General features: G+C 40.3%; 1 protein-coding gene across 15 annotated transcripts in view; it reads left to right on the plus strand.

Moving 5' to 3' along the window:
- Positions 1-21,491, plus strand: part of vav2 (vav guanine nucleotide exchange factor 2) — a 213,041-nt gene that overhangs the window by 63,412 nt on the left and 128,138 nt on the right. For all 15 annotated transcript variants that reach the window (XM_085165892.1, XM_085165895.1, XM_085165893.1 and 12 more), the window contains exon 2: positions 2,063-2,179. In XM_085165892.1, the coding sequence (XP_085022018.1) occupies positions 2,063-2,179 (117 nt within the window). The remainder of the gene's footprint in view (positions 1-2,062; positions 2,180-21,491) is intronic.

Consider the following 21,491-nt stretch of genomic DNA (forward strand, 5'->3'; position numbering starts at 1 on the left):
GACCAGGAGAGGCTGGCTGAAATATCATCAAATGCCAGAAATACTTGACAGTTGAAAGATTATCAAAGAGATAATAGCAAAAAACATGATGTGCTCTGCAAAAACAACCCCCCCCCCCCCCCCCCATCCCTTCAGGGTGAAAACCAAGGCTGAAGAAGGTGATGTATCCCATGACCAGGCGTAGCACCAGGACACACTATAGCTCATCAAGCTGCAGTAAGGCACAATGCACACCTCTCAGTGCCTGGAAAATGGATAATACTGCACTTATTGTTGCTGCCTTTGAAAGGATTTTAACATTAACTTGACATCAAGTGTGACTTGCAAGGCTTCTGGTTAATTTACTGGTTTTATCCAACAGCTATTACAAAGATGGAGTATGTTGTCAACGCTTTTACTAGAATCAAAGCAATCAAGTTTTTTGTTTCTTACATACTCGCTCATTTACGTCTCCTTTTGTGTGTTCTTACTGCTTCCATGGCCATCAGTTTATATCGCTTGCATGCAGAAAATTGAAAGCGCGTATCTAAGCAGCATCTGGATTTGCATGCTAGGTAATTTGTTCTTCACACAGAAAGATGGTAGATGGGAGGCAGTTATGCTTAATATTTCAATACTGCGGTTATTGGTCTGTGCCTCAGCCCTCAAGGTTTATCTGTGTGATGGCGTATTTTGGGGACTGAGACCATCAATATTCGTGGCAGGAGGGTGTTATGCAGTTTATTATGAGCATCCTTTGCCTGCTGTAGGTTCCTAACCATTGCCCCCAAATGGCTCTTCAGTCTCAAGATCACTAACTTGTGATCTTGAAACAGTGTTCAGCAATTTATTTATTTTTTTTACTGCCAGTGTAAAAACAGAGGGTGCCTGACTGTCATGCATTTATTTAGACTGGCATACTGGCCCGGGTAGTTTCACGTTACAGCATCAGTGGATCTTGCTTAAAGTGTGTAGTTTAGAGATGTTTTATGCATATAATCTTTATATAACAGGTGGATGAATTTGGTTAGCAAAGGTGTATGAATCAACTGTGTGGTCCATTGCCCATAGGTCTTCTTGACTGTACTGTTAGTAGCATTAATGCCATTAGAATATTATTGTGGTTAACCCCCCCCCCCCCCCCCCCCCACCAAAAACCACAAAGTGTGCAGTTTTGCAATTTTAAAAAAAGTGTTTAATTGGATCTTTTTTTTTTTTTTTTTTTAAAAGGGGAAATGGGAAAAAATTTAAAGGAAAGGAAAATCACCTTCCCAAGCACAGTTTTTATAGGCTGATAATGTGTTAGGGAATCTTGTTTGCTTGTGCTGTAAAGGCCATTGTGTTGAGATCAACTTTTAAATCCTACCTTTTTTTGTGGAGGGGGTGGTGTGTGTGTGTGTGGTCCTCCTTTTTATATATAAAAAATGAACAGATTAAGAAGCTGAATGCTGTTTCCTAGCAATTCAGAGACAACATCATTAACTGCATGGACTCGTAAGACTGTGTCTCTACCTGTATATACGCTGAACATTGGAATATTCACATTTCTGTAAAATTTGTAAGTTGTACATGACATTTTAAAAGGAATTTGCGTAATTGTTGTTGGACACTCTTGTGACCTTTCACTATGAGGTAAATGTCTGAAGCCATCAGGTCGAGTATACCTTGGAGCAGGTCTTTGCTGCTGGGCTTGTCCAAGGACACCTTGTCTCCTCTCTTTGCACTCCTTATTTCAGTCTGAGGAACAGCCCATCAAACTCAGGAGAAGCAATCATCAGTTTCACATTTGGTGCTGAAAACCGACACAAACACATTGGGAAGGGATAAACTGGGGCAGCCTGGCCATCATTAACCAGGAAATTATCTATTTCCAAGAATGCTGTGGCACTGAATTATAATATTAAACTGACAACATGTTTCCAAGGAAAACATACTTCTTGTTTAGTCATGTTGATAAACACCTAAATGAGTCCAAGGTGTGTTTTTTGTATGTGTGTGTGTGTGTGTGTGTTTGCTTTCATATTGTTTTGTGAATTTATAATTAAATAATATTATTTATTTCCTTTTTTTTTTCTGGTTTTAGTTCCTGTGTTTGAAGAACATCCGGACATTTCTGAAGGTGTGTCACGACAAGTTTGGGCTCCGTAACAGTGAACTTTTTGACCCGTTTGACCTCTTTGATGTCAGAGACTTTGGCAAGGTGAGTTAAACATTACAAAACATGGATGCATGTTCAGCTGTTTAGTCTCCAAAATGTCCTTTGACATTGCATAGGACAGAAACAGTACTGCCCACTTTAACTGCGCTGGCTACTTAGAGACATGATGTTGCTTGTGTTTCTGATAATATCAATCAGGCTACAACACATTCAAGATGTGGCATTTTTCTGATTAGATCTTGTTCTACAGGCTGGAGTTTTATGAGTCTGGACGTTTTTCAGCTTTGAAATGTGGAATTTGCTGCGTTTATCACATGATACTCGTTTTTTTTTCTGCTGTTACTACTGCTTGTTTGGAACTTATGAATACTCATTTTGCCCTCAATACAATGTGAAAAGCATGTGTAGAAGACATGTGCATTATAGTGCAGCGTGCCTGTAAGGCTTGCATGAGTTTAAAGGTAGTTCAAAGTCAAACTGGTCAGCTGGTTACATTAGCTGTCATTGTGGAGCTGAGAGCTCAGCTGAGCATTTGGGGTGTAGCACCTCAGGGTCAGCAATCTCATCTCGTGTCACTAAGTGACGAGAGTTAAGTGCAATACTCTTTCCTAACATTCTGCAATCTGTGCCTACAGTAAGGTGGGATATGTGTGTTGGCCCAACAGTGAAGATGTCTGATGTCTTGTGCATAGTATTAGCTGATGAAGAGTTTAATGAACATTTGTTTTATGCAATATTAAAGTGGACTTTTAAAAATGTATTTAGTGGTTAACCAGAGACCCTCAGAGGACTTTCCTAAATGTTATCTTGGGCAGACTGCAAAGCTACATGTTGGCTCCTTGTACCTGGCTTGACAGCCAGACATTCAGGAAAGAAAAACACTCGAGGTGGTTTAACATCAAATCAGGATTTCTTTGAAGATGATCTTAGCACTTCTACCAATTTGTTGATCCAGAAAACTCAGGAGGGGATTATATTTTTCCACCAGAACTGGGAATGCCTTAGGATGCACCCAGCTGTTGTACATACCTGGGGGAAAACACTTCTGGTTACTTTCTTTCATCTGGTCCTGAAAAAGTTTATCATCAAATCGGCTGGTTTAACTCCAGGTTTATATATCATTAAAAATATCAACATACAGCACTGCTTTTAAATATGACTTTTTTCCATGCATCTCTCACTGGTTAGCTTAGTCAAAGAGTAAAAACGGGATGGCAACCTCTTTGGTTAGAAAAAAAATGTGGTTGCCCTGTGATAATAATTTTGATCAGATACTAGTCTCCAACCATGGTTTTCTCTAGTGTGTCTGTTGTATAACAAGACAATCATGCCATGGTCAACATATCGTGTTGGTTTCAGCTGCTGAAGATGAATAGCTTTGACTGCACCGTGTGTGGCTACAGAGTGAGCCTTGGCTTCTTTTCAGCTGTTAAAACAGGCTGCATGTAATGCATGATGTTCATAGATTAGATGGTGGCAGCTCATGCCATTGTGCCAAGACTTATGTGGTACATGTTTATGTGATGTTAATACTGTAGCCTTTCAGCTGATTGAAAAAGCTGTATTTATACTAAAGCCTGGAGAATATTCTGTAGAGGTGATGTAAACTATATTACATCATTTTTGAATGATGACAATGAGGAATGCTATCTACTCATTAAATTCTAGATCTTAAACACGCTCGCTCATCCTGCTGTGGGCTGAAGAATATAGGCCCAATGAAAGAAGAGGAAAAAAGGAATGAAAGGAAAGTTAAAGGAGACAAGGACTCATTTGGCAGTTTGTAGATAAACCACAAGACGATATCTGAGAGTCAATGAGCTTTCAGTGAATGGTATTAAAATCCAACGGCAGTCAGAATCAATCACATAGGCCCTCCATATGTCAATTTTGAAATTGCTTTTGTATGGTCTCAGTGGTGGCAGGCTTGTCTCACTATTGATTTTCCATTAAGGGCCAAACATCACATTATAATATATTGAATTGAGCAGATCCCCACTAATGTGACATACATTTAAATAGTGAGCATGCCTCATAAACGGAAGATAAAGAGGGACGTTTTATTCATGCAGTTTATATGAGCCATCCTCTTTTGTTACCTTGACGCAAAAAATGTCATGTCCACGTCTGATACGGAACAATGGGACATTATGAATTAGGTCCTAAATATGTGAATAGGATACAGTGAAACTATCTCATTCTTCCCTTCTTTCTGTACTAGTTTTTGTTGAAAATGCTTGGGATCAGAGTAACAAACAGGGCATTCTGCTAAGTACAGCCCTAATGGTTGGTTGGAACTACAGTGAAAGCTATAATTTAAGAGTGGAATTAAACCAGATGGGTTTGGGGAGAGGGTTGTTTTTTTTTTTTGGTGGCAGAGCTTCTATAAACATTAATCAGCCCCCATCCACCTTTCATACCTCCACATTTGCTGCCAGGGGACCCAGAGTTCATCTCCCTTGGCCTCTGGTCACCATCTCTTCCTCTAATGATGGCTTTCCGCAGGTCACAGGCAGAGAGATTCAAGGCCAAAAGAGCCCAATGCTATTACAAAGTAATTGTGCCTCCAAAACCTCCCTGCTACGCTTTCCAGCGGGGCTGGTATTGAAACAGATGAAGCAAATAACCAACTTGATGTTTTCTACCGACTTTTCTTTTTTTTTATAATCAAACTAATTTCATCCCAAGACACCTTTGGCCACATCCAACTTCGGCTTATGCTCGCTTGTTTTGTGAAGCCCTTGTATGGTTTCATGCACATATCGCCACACTTTGATTCTTTGCACTCTAACCCATCCCCCATCATTAGAAATTCATTATGACATCATTAAACCAATGAAATACAGCTTATTACAGTAGACCCCAGAGAACGCTTTTATTTAAACACCTCCCTCCATCCGAACCCAGCCGCCTCGTTTCCTTTCTCCCAACCTATTTTAATTAGCCACCAAAGGAACATTGCTGTCATTTAAATGAACATGGTAATCAGTTTATTTGGCTGTTGCCATGATTAGCATAATTAGCCTGCACCTGTTAACCATCTATCAACAGTTTGGTAATTTTCCATGTGTGACTGGAGAGCAGTGGAGGAAGGAAGCTTTCTGACAGATTTGCTGTCTTCATTAAAGGAAATGGCGTCATTTATTTGAGATGCAGCCAGAGTTGCTTGGATCCATTTCTAGCTTGAAATCGCCTTGGAGCCATGACTGAGGGACTTGTGAAGTGTAAAGCTATAAAAGTAATGCTCAGTGACTTGATAGTGAAGTGTCAAGGTGAATTTCACTTGTAGGCTGCATTTGAATGGAAAGTGGATGTTCAGTATGTCATGGTCCCCCGTTTGTAACCATGTATTTTGAGTTTTGTTGTGATTTCATACTATTGCATTAAGAAGACAATTTAAGTTCAAGCTTTGAATTTAGTCCTGACTTTAGTTCTTTTTAGTGTCTCTGAGTTTGTCTATATTTCTAGTTCATGGTGTCTTGTTTGATATTAGGGTCCTTTCATGTCTTTGTTTCATCTCTGTGTCTTGTCCTCAGCATCTCCTGTGGAAGTCGGTCTTGTTTCTGTGTTTATTTATCTTTGTTTCCCCAGTTGTCTTTGTCTGTCTCTCTGTGTCTTTCTGGTTTCTCAGTGTCCCTCTCTCGCCCACTCCTGTCCCTAACTCTCTAGCTCGCTGGGTCTCTCAGTCTTTCAGCTTTGTTATGTTTCTCGTACTTCATGTTTTATTCTGATAGTCACTTGTCCATCATTGTGTGCTGCATCATGTTTTGTTTTCCTTTCCCTGTCTTGTCAATTAGATTATACCCAGCCGTGTTCCCCAGGTGTTTCCCCTCTGCCCTCACTCCCTGTGTCTATTTATTAGCTGCTTTTCCCTCTGTTCCTCGTCGCGATCTACTGCAATGCTGTGTGGGCGTTCTGTTCAGTGGTTCTCGCTAATGTGCTCTGGTACCTGCCAGTTCTGTGTATTCTTGGAAGTTTAGCAATAAAGCTCCAGTGATTCCAGCCCTGTATCTGTGTTCTGCATTTTGGGTCCACAAGCCTGCCTGCCACACAGTGACACATGACACAGTGTGAGTTTGTGTTTATATGAATCAGGCACCACTTTTCGGGGTTATTCAGATGACAGCGAGCACATTTTTCAGTGTGCTAACAGTAACTTTGTGCTCATTTTCCACCTCAGTTACATTATCCACTTTAGAACTTTGGAAAAATATTTGTGCTTGAAATTTGCTTGAATTTAATGTGCTTTAGAATAAATCCTACATTTCATAGTAGGATAGCACAGATATTTGGACAGCATCGGAGCCTATAGCCTAATCTAATGTCAAATACACAATACAAACCTTGAAACAGATGGAGAGCAGTAATGTGAAGGAATCCCAGCACAAACACGCACCAATCTCCCCATTTCATTTGTACCAACTGCTCCTTTTTCCAGCAGCCTTTCTTTTCCCTCTCACTTCTCCCATCCATCTCTTTCCCTTCCTCACTGTCCTCTTTTCCCACTCATTCATCTCACACCACTTTCACTGTGAGTGTGTTGTGATAAGACTTAGCTAGCTGCAGGCGAGCCACAATTGTGTCGGGACGCCATGATTGCCAATGGTCGGCGGTGTTTGATTACCCTGTCTGCTGCCCTGAAATCTCTGCACACTGAACTCTGCTCCTTTCATTTCCTTTCTGTGCTCTGTGGCTGAAAATAGCTAGTTGCTTAGCATCCACGCCCAGTGCTACTAACATCTGGAACGTGCCTCAACTACTGCTGGCCACTTGCCTGAATGCTATTTACTGAAGTATGTTTTAACCTCAGTTACACACCCTTGTGCTCATTTGTAGCCAGTTTGTGAACATGTCATACATACAGTATAAAATATACATTCTAACCCTAGGAGCTCTTTGCAATTGTTTTCATTGTATTAGCAGGCTTGCTGCATTTCATGTACTCTGTGCATTATTTTGTTATGATAAATTAAACTACTCAGAAATTGCCTAGCTTATGGAATTATTTTGCTTCATTTCTGGTAGATTTGAGTAAAAGAAATGATAGGTAAGACTTGATTTGTTGCTTAATGTCACTAACATTACAACTCATGTGCATGGAGGAAAGTTATTGTGCATTTGGAGAATTCATAAAATGTGTTTGCTCCGACAGGTGTTTTTATTTATTTATTTAAATTTTCACCAAAGCTGGAGTTACAAAGAGATTCCTGAGGTTAATTATCTACTGAAAGCTTGTGTTTTTGTTTAGCAATGGAAATTATATAAGGCTGAATTCTCCACTTAGTGTGCAGGCTTCCATGCTTGGTACATTATTGGTATTGATTCACAAAACTGCGAAATGGGTTGTGATCTGTGCCTGTCAGGTTCAGGCTGGAGCGAGTGTAGTAAGTGATAGAGGGAGGTTTAAGGGTCAAGTAGCCAATGTTGGCAACTCGGGTGAATGCGTCAACTTCCATTAGTGGCCCCATCCTCAGCAACTGTCCTTTACCTGTCAGGGACTAAGTGGATTTTCAAAGCTAACATTCTCAGTTACCTCATCGTTGTGAAGGATATAAGGCTTTCTGTATTTCTTGCAAAATATATGTTTGTGAATGTTTGTTGGTGCAACTGGGCTAGTTTCGAGGCAGTGCAATCACTTGTGGTTATAGTTTAATGATAAAGTTGATCTCTAAGACACTCTGAGGGGGGAAAAAGCTCCCTGTTATCAATACGTATGAGTTTTTTTTTTTTTTTTTTAATTATTCTGTAGTTTCTTGGCATTTTTTAGCATTTAGCTTCCAGTTACAGTCACACAAAAAGTACCTCAATATTGTATATTGGCTAAAATTGAGTATCAAACAGGGGCGTTTTGCTGCCTTAACTGTTCGTGGGAACTACAGGGAAATCTTCACCTTGAAGTTTTATGCAACATTTTATCACCTAAAAGAACCTAAAAGAAAGATCACTTATGCTGACATAAGATTATTACTACTTACATGTAATGCATCAGTATCATAATAGAGATATTTCAGCTAGTAGGATGCGTTGTGTTACTTCTGCTTTTACTTGATCTAAATTCCTCATCTACCACAGCCTATCCACCAACAAAATATCCCTTGATCCAGGATTACCCCTACTGCTCCCAGAAGAAAGAATCTATCCCTATAACCTTCAGTGAAAACACTCCCTCCTGCCTCAGCAGACAGGTTTGTGGCTGCTCTTTCCATCCCTGTGCTCTCCCTCTTCCCCGACTGTCCATCAAGACCCCCCAACTGCAAGTTTTTACATAAAGCTTCCTAGATAAAATGAATAATTCATTGTAAATGCCACGGTGCTGATGATATTTCTCCTAACATTAATTATAAATGAAAACTTCCTCCCTCTTCATGTGTTTAGACCCCCTTCTGTCTCTCCTTCCCGTGCTACACTCCCACAGCCTCATTACTTCTACAGCTCGTTATTGCCACACCCGCCAGAACAGGTGGTTCAGCGGAGGGGTGTAATGATTCTGAGGCTAGGACCAAAAACATCCACAGGAAAGTACCATACTGAGTAATGATGTGGAACTGTTGATGTCTACTTAATTTATTAGTCAATAACTAAGTTAGTGCCAGGTAGTTATAAAGAAACTCTGTCACGAATTCATGTTGAATTCACATTCTCTTCAACAGTGACAACGATGCTTACTTGAAACTATATTTATTTTTTTGTTTTATTTTATGAAATTCTGTTGTTGCAATCACAAAGAAAGAAAGAAAATCTTAATGCTATTCAAATGTTGAAACTAAAGCAACAATACCTTTCTGCATCAGTGGCAATATCTTACATAGCTTAAGTGTTTTGTCTTTGTTCCTTTCTTCCTCTGCAATTTATTTTGCTACTATTCTTCCTCTGACAGCATTGAGTAGGAGTGTCATTTAAACCACACGCTAAGGGAGAAGGGAAAAAAGCAAAGTGATGGGCTGTTTTAAAACCGTTTATTGAACTTTTAAAGCCCGGTTTATTGTGAATCCCACTGTGGAAATAATTGGCCTCTTTTGTTTTGGGTGGCAGTGAATGTCACTATACGCTGCTAGAAAGAAACTGACAGGGAAAAAGAAAAGATTTGATTTGGCTCGAGCTTTGTGTTCAGCCTGGCCCTTTTGAAGATTCTCAGCTCACTGTTATGCATTGCTCAGTACCCAAAAGGCTGCTGAGGTGTGATCACAAGTCTCTCTCGCGTTCGAACTGTGAGTCATTGGTCACTGGAGGGTGTGTCCTTGTTGCGAGAGTGGTGTCTTGGAGCACAGCACGACTAAACTAAGGGGATAAATAGGAAGGGCCCCCACAGAGCAAGGCTGCTTGAATTCATCGCAGCTGGTGTGAGCTCTCATTATTTCCCCTCCCCCAATTTTTCCACCCCTGAGGCTTCAGAAGCACAGCTGTGATGGACAGGTATATCCTCTGAGGTATAGTCACTGGAATGAAAAAAAAAAAAAGACGTCACCAAAACTGGTGTCTGTCCTATTTTTTCCCCCCCTTCATTACAGCGATTACTTACAAATGGCACTAAAATACAAGCCCACTGAGCTCATATAAATCATATTTATTTGAAACTGGATTTCCATATACACTTTCCATTATGTAATTGTGACATACTTGCTCTCAAATTGATGATAATTTCCCAAACCTTCAGTGTTATGGCATAAACAATGACTCAGCACCTTATTATTTCAGGAGACATTTGGCACTCAGAATGTCAAAGTAGATTTAGAGAAGCAGGAGAAATAAGCTACTTTTTTAAAAAGCCATTAGGGTTAACAAATGGCAGTGTGTGTCAGAGAAAATGATTCATTTGTTTGTTAACAAGGTGGGCTCACTAGGAAAACTGCAAAAACTCTTTCTCTGCACTTCCAACACCAGTATTAAGTGGTATACCAGCGTTAATGGACCCCGTGTTTACTGACGCACAGTAAAGGTCGGTCATTGGGGTTTGGCTTGGGGTCTAATAGTGAAGATCTCGGCTATATAAACATCTAATATTTCAAATGAAATGATTTTAAATGAGAATTATCATTTCAAGTACATACTATACACAAGCTGAAAAGATGTAGCTACTCTGACTCTTCTTACGAAAAGCAGTTTTGCTTAACTGTGCATGTCAGGTCGCTGTTAAGACATCATTGTCCCACATGTTACATAGAAATCAAAGCTTTATTATCAGATTTATTACTAAAAATGAAGATTTAATTCAGAGAATATTTTTATGACAATATGATCTAGTTTTGTTTTACAAGTTTTATGCAAATGTTATTGGCTATTTAGAGTAGAGACAATGCTTAGGTTGCACTCTATTGATTAGATATCAGCTTTCCTTTAGTATCATTGAAGAGTAACCCTCAGGGGTTCTGCAGTCACTCCAACCTCTGACCTCTGGGGACAAATGTATAAGTCAGTAGAATCTCAGACCAGAAAGAAAATTATACTCAGAACTCAAGTCCTTTGCACTATTTAAAGCACAGATTTAGAGCACTTTAAATTTGGGCTTATCACTTGCTTTGCCAAAAAAAAGTCACTGTGTCAGACATGCATGACTGTACAAGTGGAAAAAAACACTTCACTCAATTGGAACGTTAACAGTGCTGTCTATGGAAGCCATTAAATTTGTCATTGCCTTTTATACGGTCCAGTTCATCAACAGGAACACAAAGTGCTGAAGAACACACACACACACACACACATATACACACTAGTGTGTGTAGGTGGACACTGAAACCCGCACATTTGTGCACAAACATGTGCACACAGATTGAAGCTCAGGGCCATAAAGTCTCTGCTGGAGCCTGTGCTCTCTGATTTCCCCTTATCAAAGGGCTGTAAAATGGAAATTGGACTGAGTGGATGACATAGTTTCTCATTACCTGCGGCATGTATTATAGAAAGTCACAGCAACACGTGTAAGTGTGATAGCGGCAGCCTGATATTGGCAAGATGCTCAAGCCCACTTACCTTTTACTGATCCCATTAATACACCACCTTCCTCCTGTTCTACCACATTTCTCTGCCAGATTCTGCAGCATATGGTCAAGATGGTCTTTCTTTTTTTTTTCTTTCCCAGATTCTAGTGTTCCCGCTTCCCTCTCCCCGAACCGTGTCTCACCTCTAATCCATGTAGGTCAAAATAATTGTGTTTTTACCTGTGGGTGTACCTTGTGTTCAGCATGGCACATGGTAATTTGATATGGTTGATAAAAAGCTAGCAGCCAGGATCCTTATTGTGTGCTGCTGGGTAGCTTGCCAGGTGTTATAAATGCCCCCTGCAGCGACCACTAAACTGATTCCCTCCTCTGTGCTTCTGTTCATTCATTTCTCTGCGGGGGCATCGTTGTAGGTAGCAAAGATGCACAGACCTTATGTGGCTTGTTGGGTGGACTGCATGATGTGCTGGTAAAGCTAAAAGTTCCCTTTCTTAAGGGAAAATGGAGTGGCTCAAGAACCCCAAAAAAAAAAAAAAAAAATTGGCTTGATTGGATGACTAAAGACTGTACTTACAAAATCTAAATGTTCATTACATGAAAATATTTTTTATGGCAAAATGTGCAGCTTGTCTTTTTTTTTCTGCAGAAGTCTCAAGCCACCACTACATATTTTTTTTTATATTTTACTTCCAGAAAGATTTTGTTGTAATTTTTTAACATGCTTTTGAGCAATAGTTCTCCAGGCTTTCTGAAGGTCTTTTAAAGCTTTTCTTTGGATGTCAAACATTGGATGAGGTTGCTTTTTCCACTTATTTTTAGTCCATTCCTTGTACCTGACCATTTTCAGAAGAATGTGTTTTTTGTTTGTTAAACCACTTAACACTGACCTCTGAAGCCTTAAGCATAATAAATCTATCTAACTCAAGGGACCAATATTGTGTGTAAACATAACAGAAAACTTAGCAAAGAACATAGTATTTTTAGGCACTTTGTTACTAGCAGCCTGTCACAAAAACAGATAATTTATTTGCATTTCTTTAGCTGAATCTATGAGAAATGCCAATAATAAGACAATTTGACAGGAATAAAATAGTGGTTGATTCCCAAATTCCCACTAGATAAGTGTAGGCCAAAAAAAGTGTCCGGTTAAAAAACAGTGTGTGAAAGTTTCAAATTAATATTCCACAAATCTTTTAGAGTTCACTGCAGTTTGCATTTAGAAATGTCAAAGTAGGCTCATGAAAGGCCAGAGTTCTCTAAAGCAATGAAACAAAAGACTAAAATTAGTCAAGTCAAATATTCCCATTGCAAACATTTTCTTTAGAAATATTAGTAATGAGGATTTTTTTTTAAATTTATTAAATGCTACCTTATGTGTCACACTTGAAGAAAAGATGAATTCATTCAGGAGTCTAAGCCCATTTCTGACATTTACTTCCATATCTGATGTGGTGAGACACACTCCTGAACATAATTCTTAGCTTCTTTTGGATGTGAGTGTGTATGCACACCTACACGCCTTTCCCCCATGCTGTGCTCTGTCTGCCTTGGCTGCAATTACCAGCAGAGAAAGTGCCCATATAGCTACCTGCTCATCATCCCAGAGCCAGGGCCCAGCCCTGGACAAAGCACATACAGCAGCTCCTGCCAGAGACTGCATTATGGAGATTAGGGTGAAAGCTTGACAAAGGGGAAGGAGACGGGCTCGATGTGAGCAGTAAGTTCAGAGAATGGATATTAGTTTGCTTCTGGATGCTCCCGTAAGGCTCAAGCTCAAGGAGAAGTAGGGAGAAAAGCAGGATTAGGAATGGGGGGTTTAAAAAGGCCGAAATGGAGTGAGGGACAGAAACAGACTAATCCTGTCAAACATGTCAGTCACTGACTTCAGAGTTGCGTCTTTTTTTTTTATGATTTCATCTTAAACAGTAATTTGGGATTTTATTCTAAATTCTTGGCGCTTTTATTGGAAGCTCAGAAAAAAAGGTTGTATTTTAAATGTTATAAACATTTTTCAGAATTTCCTTTTGAGCGGGGACTTAAATAAGTCCAGACGCTTTTCTTTGCAAGCTCCTTTGACTACGATGACCTGGATGACTGAGAACCTTCACAGACACCTTTTGAGCGGGGGTTTCTCCGGGCTTCTGTGAGCTCGATGAGACAAGTCATCTGACTACGCAATCAGACCGATAGAGTGATGACGTGAGAGGACACCCGCAGAGAACAGAGGGTCGCAGACTTGGCGCAGGCAGGCATAGAGACGAAAATTCTGGCAGACAGAGGTCAAGTGTTTGAGAAAATAATGTCTGAAAAACTCCAGTGTTGGAGGTATGCATTTAAAGAGATGATGAAGATGGATTCTAGAATGTAAAAGAAAAAAGATTTGAAATGAAGAGTGACATTGCTATCATTCCTGTTGTGGTTGGAGTTTATTCACTCAGCTTAGTGCCCTTTGTGATAAAGGAGAGTGGTTTCAGTGGTGGGAAGATAGAAAGCTAATGGCCAGACTGGACCTGTGTCAGCCTTAATGGTAACAATCAATAATCCCCTTAGTTTTTACCTTGAGAGCCTGGAGCCTGAGCTGGTGTGGTTGTGGCTTTCTGTATGTTCTCATTGTCTTCACACACTGCATAAAACAGTTTTTCCTGTATACGTTTGACTCGTTATATAACTGGGGCCAGGCCAGATTTATTTCCAAACGCTTAAAAGCCTAACATTATTTTCCCCATACTTTTATTAAATAGTAAGCCCAATGATTTTACTCCACAAAACAGGTTTGCTGGCCCATCACAATTTTACTCTTTGCTTCCTCAAGCCACCAGTGTCCTAATTGCTAAAAAAAACAAAACACCCCAAAACCTGAAAACCACGAGACTATGAAAATAGGTGGTTGCAGTTTAGAATGGACTTTAAGGCAAGACCCTCCAAAAATAACTCCAAGTAGCCCCTGCAGTTATTAGTTTGCAGTCGCACCTTCTGTGGGGTATAAAAAATTCCAGCCAGAGTTATTCATGTAGTCCAATTTCCTTAGATGGAGACGCATTTGGTTGGTAAGTTCAGCACAGTGGGATTTGCACTATGCAGCTAAAGGTGCCAAGCTGTGCGCAATATTAAAGGTCAAAGTGAAATTGCCGACTGCCCACACCTGCAGCACTGCTCAATATGGACACCAGAGTGTTTTTAGAAGGCCAACACACTCTCTCACGTACACACACACACTGGAGACTTTGTTAGCTCGCTGGCACAGTCAGACTTCCCGGTACAGCATGTTTCCACCCTGACTAACACAGTGTGGTCGTTGTGTGTGTGGTTGCAGCATTGTGTGGACACATGCATGCAGTTAATAGTCACACTGGATTGTATTCATCGCAGAGAGATGGTTATAGACAATCCTCACAGTCTGGGAAAAAAAAGAAAAACAAGTTCATGTTTTGAAACTGGAGTGACTCCCTGTTTTGGAGCTTTGGACTGTAGCTGGAATAAAATAAAATAAATGCGTTGGGACTCTTTTAAATGCAGGTTGTACTGAGAAACCACAAACATGATCCAAGCATTCAGAGTCTTTTGCAAAAAGAAAAGGAGACAACCCTACTAAATCTTCCACTGTTAGTGGGCACATTATAAAGAAACTAAAGAAATTACAGAGGCTCCCTAAAGCCAAGTCTCTGCCACTCACATGTTCTTTTTTCTAGAAAGGGAACAAGTAGCAATGCTGCACTGTTCTGTTGGCAGTTTAATATATCACCTCCTCCTTCTGGCTTTTCCAGTATTGGTTCTGTTGTTTTCAAAAGGGTTTCTGAGCTCATTCGGTGCTGCACTGAGGGATACCTAACAGCATCTGAAAAGGCCGGATCATTCTTTCTTTTCTTTTTTTTTTTATTGTAGGTTCAGCCGTGCTCCCAGAAATGGAAAGTCATTCTAGTGCAGAAAAGTCTGATGGACCATAGAGAGTTGTTTCCTTTTTCCCCCTCAGTGTGAAAGTTGTGGCATTGATCTCGCTCCCCAGGCGTCCGCACTGCACAAGTTGTAGCCAGAGCAGAGGCAGAGGGGTGATGCTATGGCTCATAAGCACAGGGGCACACACAGACTTGGAAAGCACAGCGCAACAGAAACAGACATGCTGTACGCACATTAAGTAGCTGGATTTAATTTGGTTGCAGTGATATGTTCTCATATGGAAGGAAGGAATTCATCCATTCACTCTCTGACTTATGACTTTTGACAAGATTTAATTTGACTCAAGTGACTCAGCTGTCGCGAACATGATGTCTGTAGCCTCAAGTGTGTGTTAGTGTGTGAACAACAAGGAAAGGTCTCTTTGTATATTGTTAGCGGTGGAGAATAGTGAGCTTGTAGGCACACTAACTAGGAGTTGAAGAATTTACCATTTGACACCATGTGGCAGTTTGCAAGAGGAAGCTGAAACAAAAGGAGGAGGAATTAACCCTTACACTATATGCAGACTAAAATTACTTGAGAGGACATTTGAATATTGGCAGGAAGTTCTTTAAAACACACCTTTATTATTATTCTTTTTCACAAAATGCAAGTCATTGTGCCTATATATTCAGTACAGTTACATGGCAGGTATTACTCTTTCCATTGCTTTGGACCAAACTGGAATATCTCAAATGGAATGAGTGTGGAATGACATCCTGCTGGTTTCAGGAGTACCATGGGTTGATCGTGGCTCAAGAGCTGGGAGTTCACCTTGTAATTGGAAGGTTGCCGGTTCGAGCCCCGGCTTGGACAGTCTCGGTCGTTGTGTCCTTGGGCAAGACACTTTACCCGTTGCCTACTGGTGGTGGTCAGAGGGTCTGGTGGCGCCAGTGTCCGGCAGCCTCGCCTCTGTCAGTGCGCCCCAGGGTGGCTGTGGCTACCATGTAGCTTGCCATCACCAGTGTGTGAATGTGTGCGTGGATAACTGGATGTGTAAAGCGCTTTGGGGTCCTTAGGGACTAGTAAAGCGCTATACAGGCCATTTACCATTAACATTTTACTATGACTTTTCCTCTTCTCAGCCCTGAGTTTGGAGTTTGTTTTTTTGCAGTGAATTATCTCTTTTTCTCACAGTCATTTTCATTAGTTAATACAGTTTAATAAGTCAACATCATTACCATCACCATTGTGCACTCCTTTGCTTCTTTGGCACCTATAATATGAATGATGTTCACTTCAGCCTTAGCTATTAGATAGATTTGCCATTGAAGATTTTCTGTGCTTTAGCATGTTAATATTGACACCAGGAAACACTAGCAAAGCTGTCCAAAGCTGCTAGCATAGTTAAACCTCAGTAGAACAGAAAGTCCTACTGCTGACCTCAGCTCATTCTTTCTTGAAATGAATACCACATATTTCCTTTGGGCAAAAATGGCACAATTTAGAAATGGACCACTTTTGGAGGATGATTTAATTACTGAGGACTTGTATGAAAGCTAATACTCATCTGCCACTAAATTGGAAGTAGAAGAAATTCCCTACTGTTTGAAAGTTTGGGATATCCGTCTAACTCAAACCTGAACCCTTCCCAAATGTTCAATAAATTAACCAAGAGAAAAAGTTAATCTATTCAGAGACTCATATCAGAGTTGCTATGTGACCTATTTTCATTTGTCTTGAACAACAGCACAGATTCCTTTGTGATGCTCAGCGCTTTGATTTAAAATGCAGTAATATTTCACCTTATATGCTGAGGCACTGTTGGGGAAAATAATGAGATTGTAACTCTGAGAAATGAAGCGCTGTTAGGTGTTTCAAAGTCCCAACTTCTTGTTTTTGAGTATTGTGCCGTGGCGCTATCTCTCCTTTTATTTCTTGTTTCTTTTACATAACTTCGTTCACTCCCCCCCCCCCCCCCACCCCATAATGTGCTCTGCTGAAAGTAGTTGAGTGAGGATTTATTCATAAAGTTTAGGGTTTTGAGGCTGACTAAAGGTCTTTTCCCTTTAGTCCCTTAAGATGGGGCTAAGGTTTTTTTGTAATTCATTCTAACAACTGTGATAGCTAATTATGCAACAGGTTTATCGTGGTCTTAGTTATGAGAATGTTTGAAAGTGTTGTTGAACAGAACAGCACTAGATCACCCATTTTTATACCGAAATGTTGTCTTTTTCTCATGGTAAGAATGAAATGGGCATGCATTGCAGTATTAGTAGCCCTTGTATAGCTAGAAATTGCTGCAAAGACATTTTGCATGTGTTTGCAGGGGGCCGACTTGGGTCAGTTGAGCTAAGAAAATCTGCATATTGAGGTAGGGTAGGAACTAGCCCTTGTCCAGAGGTCAGGACCCACTGCAGCTATGTCCATGTGGAAAGTTGTATGTCAGAAGAAGCTCACACTGGTGTCTCAGCATCCCACTGAATGACCTCGGCACACTTTCTGATCGTCCTGTATACCAGGTTTGCTGAATTAGCCTGAATGTCTTTCAGCTGCTTTTTGTTTCTTAGTTAAATGTCTGTAGCGTGAAGATGAAGTTACCATCTCCTAAGGATGACACAATCATTACACCGTTTAGGGCGAAGGCTTAATACTTTTGAGGAGGTTGTTACAAAAGTTGGAACGGTAATATACACACTCTCCAAACCCAGTGGATTAAAATGTAATCTGCAAACCTTTGTAGTGCACAAACCTTACTATTGTGAAAGTTCTAGTCAGGTATCCCTAGCCTTTCTGTTTTGTTGTCAGACTGAGGAGTTGCTGTTGTGGCTCTCTGGAGACTTTCTTGTGGTCGGGCTGACTCGAACTCCACCTTTCTTGTTTGCAGCTGGTGTGGTCATCCTTGTTGTGCTCTGGAGATGCACTCTGAGCTGGAAAGTTAATCTAACCAGAACCTGCAGCAGGTGGCTATAGAGCAGAATAATAGCTACCATCTCAATTCAATTCAATTCAATTTTATTTATATAGCGCCAAATCACAACAAATGTCGCCTCAAGGCGCTTCAAATCTGCTCTCTAAGAACAACTGGTCTCTAAAGACAGTGGACTTGGAGTCCATAGTATCTTTTCAGAGGAGTACCTTTTAAAACAACCTTTAGACTATTTACTGTTGTCACATTGTATACTTTTCATATTTATTTTTTCCGCATTAATGTGAGGAATCTTCTGTAATACAGTGTTCAGGTTTGTTTTAATTTGTTAAGTTCTGCTGCATCCTGTATGTAAATTAACAGGAAGTTCTACATTTTAAAATGTTTTTTCCAGACAAAACAGTTATTCAAATGAGTAACGTTATATCAATAATGTAGTTGATGTTGCAAATTCTCCTATGGTACAGTAAGTTCAGATTAGTAATAATGCTTCACATTTGTACATCTTCTGCCACAAAAATCACCCAAACCCGAAAATGAGGCCCATGTAGAAGGTGTATATATATTGAGAATAGTGGTAAGCTTAAATGTCCTATCAGTCAGACCAAGTGTTTTCTAATTATGATAAGTATTTCGGCAGTGGGAAATGGATTAGTAACATTTGCATGCTGATATGCTGCACAGGCATGATGTTAATAATGTTAGTGGCTATCAAGTGTGTCAGAGTGAGTGCTAGGAACATTCCTGTCTCACTGAGAATGTTGGATGCTAAAGACAGCAGTGACACAGACTTCGCTAACAGTGACGAGAAACAAAGAGACAGCGCACATCTCAAAACGCTGCAGATTCACATTAACACTTTTTTCTGTTTTTCTTCTTCATCTTTGCCTTTTTACTTCTTTATCCCTCATTTTCCCCGGGCCCTTGACCTTAATAGAAGCTTCTTTCTTTTGTGACTGGGAGATATAGAATCCAATAAGCACAGCACCCTGCCCGTGGGTGGGACTGTGACAGGCGCACAAGTGTGCAAAACCTTACAAAAACTCATACAAACAGATACTTGTGCAAACAGAAGTATGCACATTGGCTCATCAAGCTGACGTCTGAGCGCTTTTTTAGCACTGTGTGTACATGTCATCTCGTGTGAAAGTGCTGCGCAAGAGGAAAGCTCTGTGGGGAGAGGAGATGTTGTGGTGAAACTTATTTACAGTTCTCTGGACTTTTCACTTGAGCGAGGGACGGAAGAGGATGTTGCCTTTTCCTCATCTGCTCGTTCTTCCTGCCAACAAAGGAATGCTTTCTGTTTGTATAACCCCTGGCCTCTGATGTTCTGAATTTGCCCCTGCTTGGTCAAGAAAATTCTTAACCTTAAAGAGCCCTGTACCATCTTCCCATTTAAAGGCCAATCATTTCTCACAGCTTGTCTGGCTCTTCTTGTATCCTATGGGCTTGGATAAAGTTCCCCGTCTGCCAGATTCAGTTGCATAATAAATCTCCTCTTTTCTGTTGTAGTTTTGCATGTATGCAGTCCAATTTATCATTTATTATTGTTAAGTTTCTGGATGTAGAGTTCTAGTCAACTAGAGAAAACAATGGTCACTGAAATCTTATCCACTCTTCAGCCAGTTCATTATTTTGCCTGTGTGTTGTGTTCAGACTAACTACATTGGGGACAGGTTACTGACTGCACTCTACCTGCTGTGCTTATTAGCCTAATTCACATTAGACAGTTGTAGGTATTTTATTGTTTCTTTGATCGTTGTAATTTTAATATGTTTGCCTGAAATGGGCGTCTTGTAATGTGACTGCCTATATAAATAAAGACTACATGAAATAAAATAGTTGGATTAAAAATGTATCTGAAAATCTAGTATTTGAAACATCTGTCATTTTTTTTGAAAACTTTATAAACCGCTTTTTTAAAGCATTAAAGAAGGGGTTTATAGGAAACCATCTTAGCATGTGTGCAAGATTCATTGTAATGAATCTGAATGGTCTAACAGAACTGCATTAGAGTCTGATTTCCACAAATGCCATCCACCTCCAGGTTGTCCCATCTGTATAAATTATGTACATCTAGAGGCAGGCAGAGAGTAATGGTGAGATGCAACAGGAAAATAAATGAGATGATACAAGGCCAAAAGAGAGCCAAAGAAACTAAAAAAAGAAGCCACCTCCCCTCATTCTTTCTGACTGAGATACATGTGTTTTTCCTTAGATGCACAAAAACTCGCACCCACAGATAAGGCCTCCAGTGGGTTGTTTTTGACACAAATGAATTCAAAATCAACAAAAGCATTGGGTTGTTTTCTAAGGATCCTGGTTGAGAAGGTGGCAAATAGGTTTTTGTCTTCCTCTTACTGACAACATCTTTTCTTTTGTAAATAGGAGCTGGCAGATTCAAGAAACATGCCACACAAAGCAGCCTCCCCTGATATTGTTATATAAAGCAAACACAGACAATATGGCGGGGCGTTTTGTAACTGATTAGTTCATTTTATTATTGGTATTCATGGGTTTATAAAGGTAATACTGATAAGTACGAATACTAGCCGTAAAGTCTAAATCCATTGTGCTCTGAAGCACTACAAACTACAAAAGAAAATGCTGCATCAGACATCATTATTAAAGCTACCAACCATCAGCAGAGAGTGTGAAACAAGGCGTGACCAAAGATATCTCATTGCTGCAGTAATCATCAAATGTATTATTAAAACCTGCCCTGCCTAATTTCAACTAATCTGGCCTGAATTGGCCAGGTACACTTGGGAATTGATTTGTTGAGCCTGGGAGCTGTCCCATAAATTGCAATGTTAATGGTGGGGCTGAACGGGCCTCTATGCCTGATAAAGGCAGATTTAGAGGAGATATTTAGCATGGAATCATTTATCAGGTTCTGACAGATAGGCACTAAGACTCCCACCCCCCAAAAAAAGACACACACACATGCATACAATGGTCCAGGTTCTCTCTGTTAGTGCTTGATCTGTGGTGACACAACTTTATCTGTCTACAGCAGATTAACTCGGCTGTCTTTGTTGTGAAATTAAACAAAAAATGAAAAAGAGAAAATAAACCAGTGCATATGTATATCAGGGAATGGATGATTTTAGCTGTGCGGAGGTGTGACTTTGGCCAGACGGAAAGGAAAACATGCAGTGAGATTTTTAAAATGCTAGAGGTGATGCAGCTGAAGCAAGCCATAGATCACTGATAAAATCTGTCAGTTCAATAACTACAGTATGAGCGCAGCTGAACGCAGAGAGAGAGAGAGAGAGAGAGAGAGAGAGAGAGAGAGAGAGAGAGAGAGGCATTGCTGTGCAGGTGGTGCACATGTGTGCTCATGTTGGTGGCATTAATGGTCTTTCTGTGTGTAATTTTATTTGCAAAGCTTATGGTCCGTTCAAGGATTTTAGGGTTACCGTGACTTTTTGAATTGAAATGTTGTGTAACAGAAGCACTGGCTGCATATTGTAACAGCCCCACAAAAGCTTGTTCACTCAGCTGTGTACACTAAGAGTCTGAATTGCACATGTTCAGCCCATTTTTATTATTATCTGCACCTGCAAAACCCTCCCTCATATCCATGCTTTGTTTTAGTGTTTTCACTGCCTCG

The sequence above is a fragment of the Neolamprologus multifasciatus genome, chromosome 7, assembly GCF_963576455.1.
Source record: "Neolamprologus multifasciatus chromosome 7, fNeoMul1.2, whole genome shotgun sequence".
NCBI classification, from domain to species: domain Eukaryota; kingdom Metazoa; phylum Chordata; class Actinopteri; order Cichliformes; family Cichlidae; genus Neolamprologus; species Neolamprologus multifasciatus.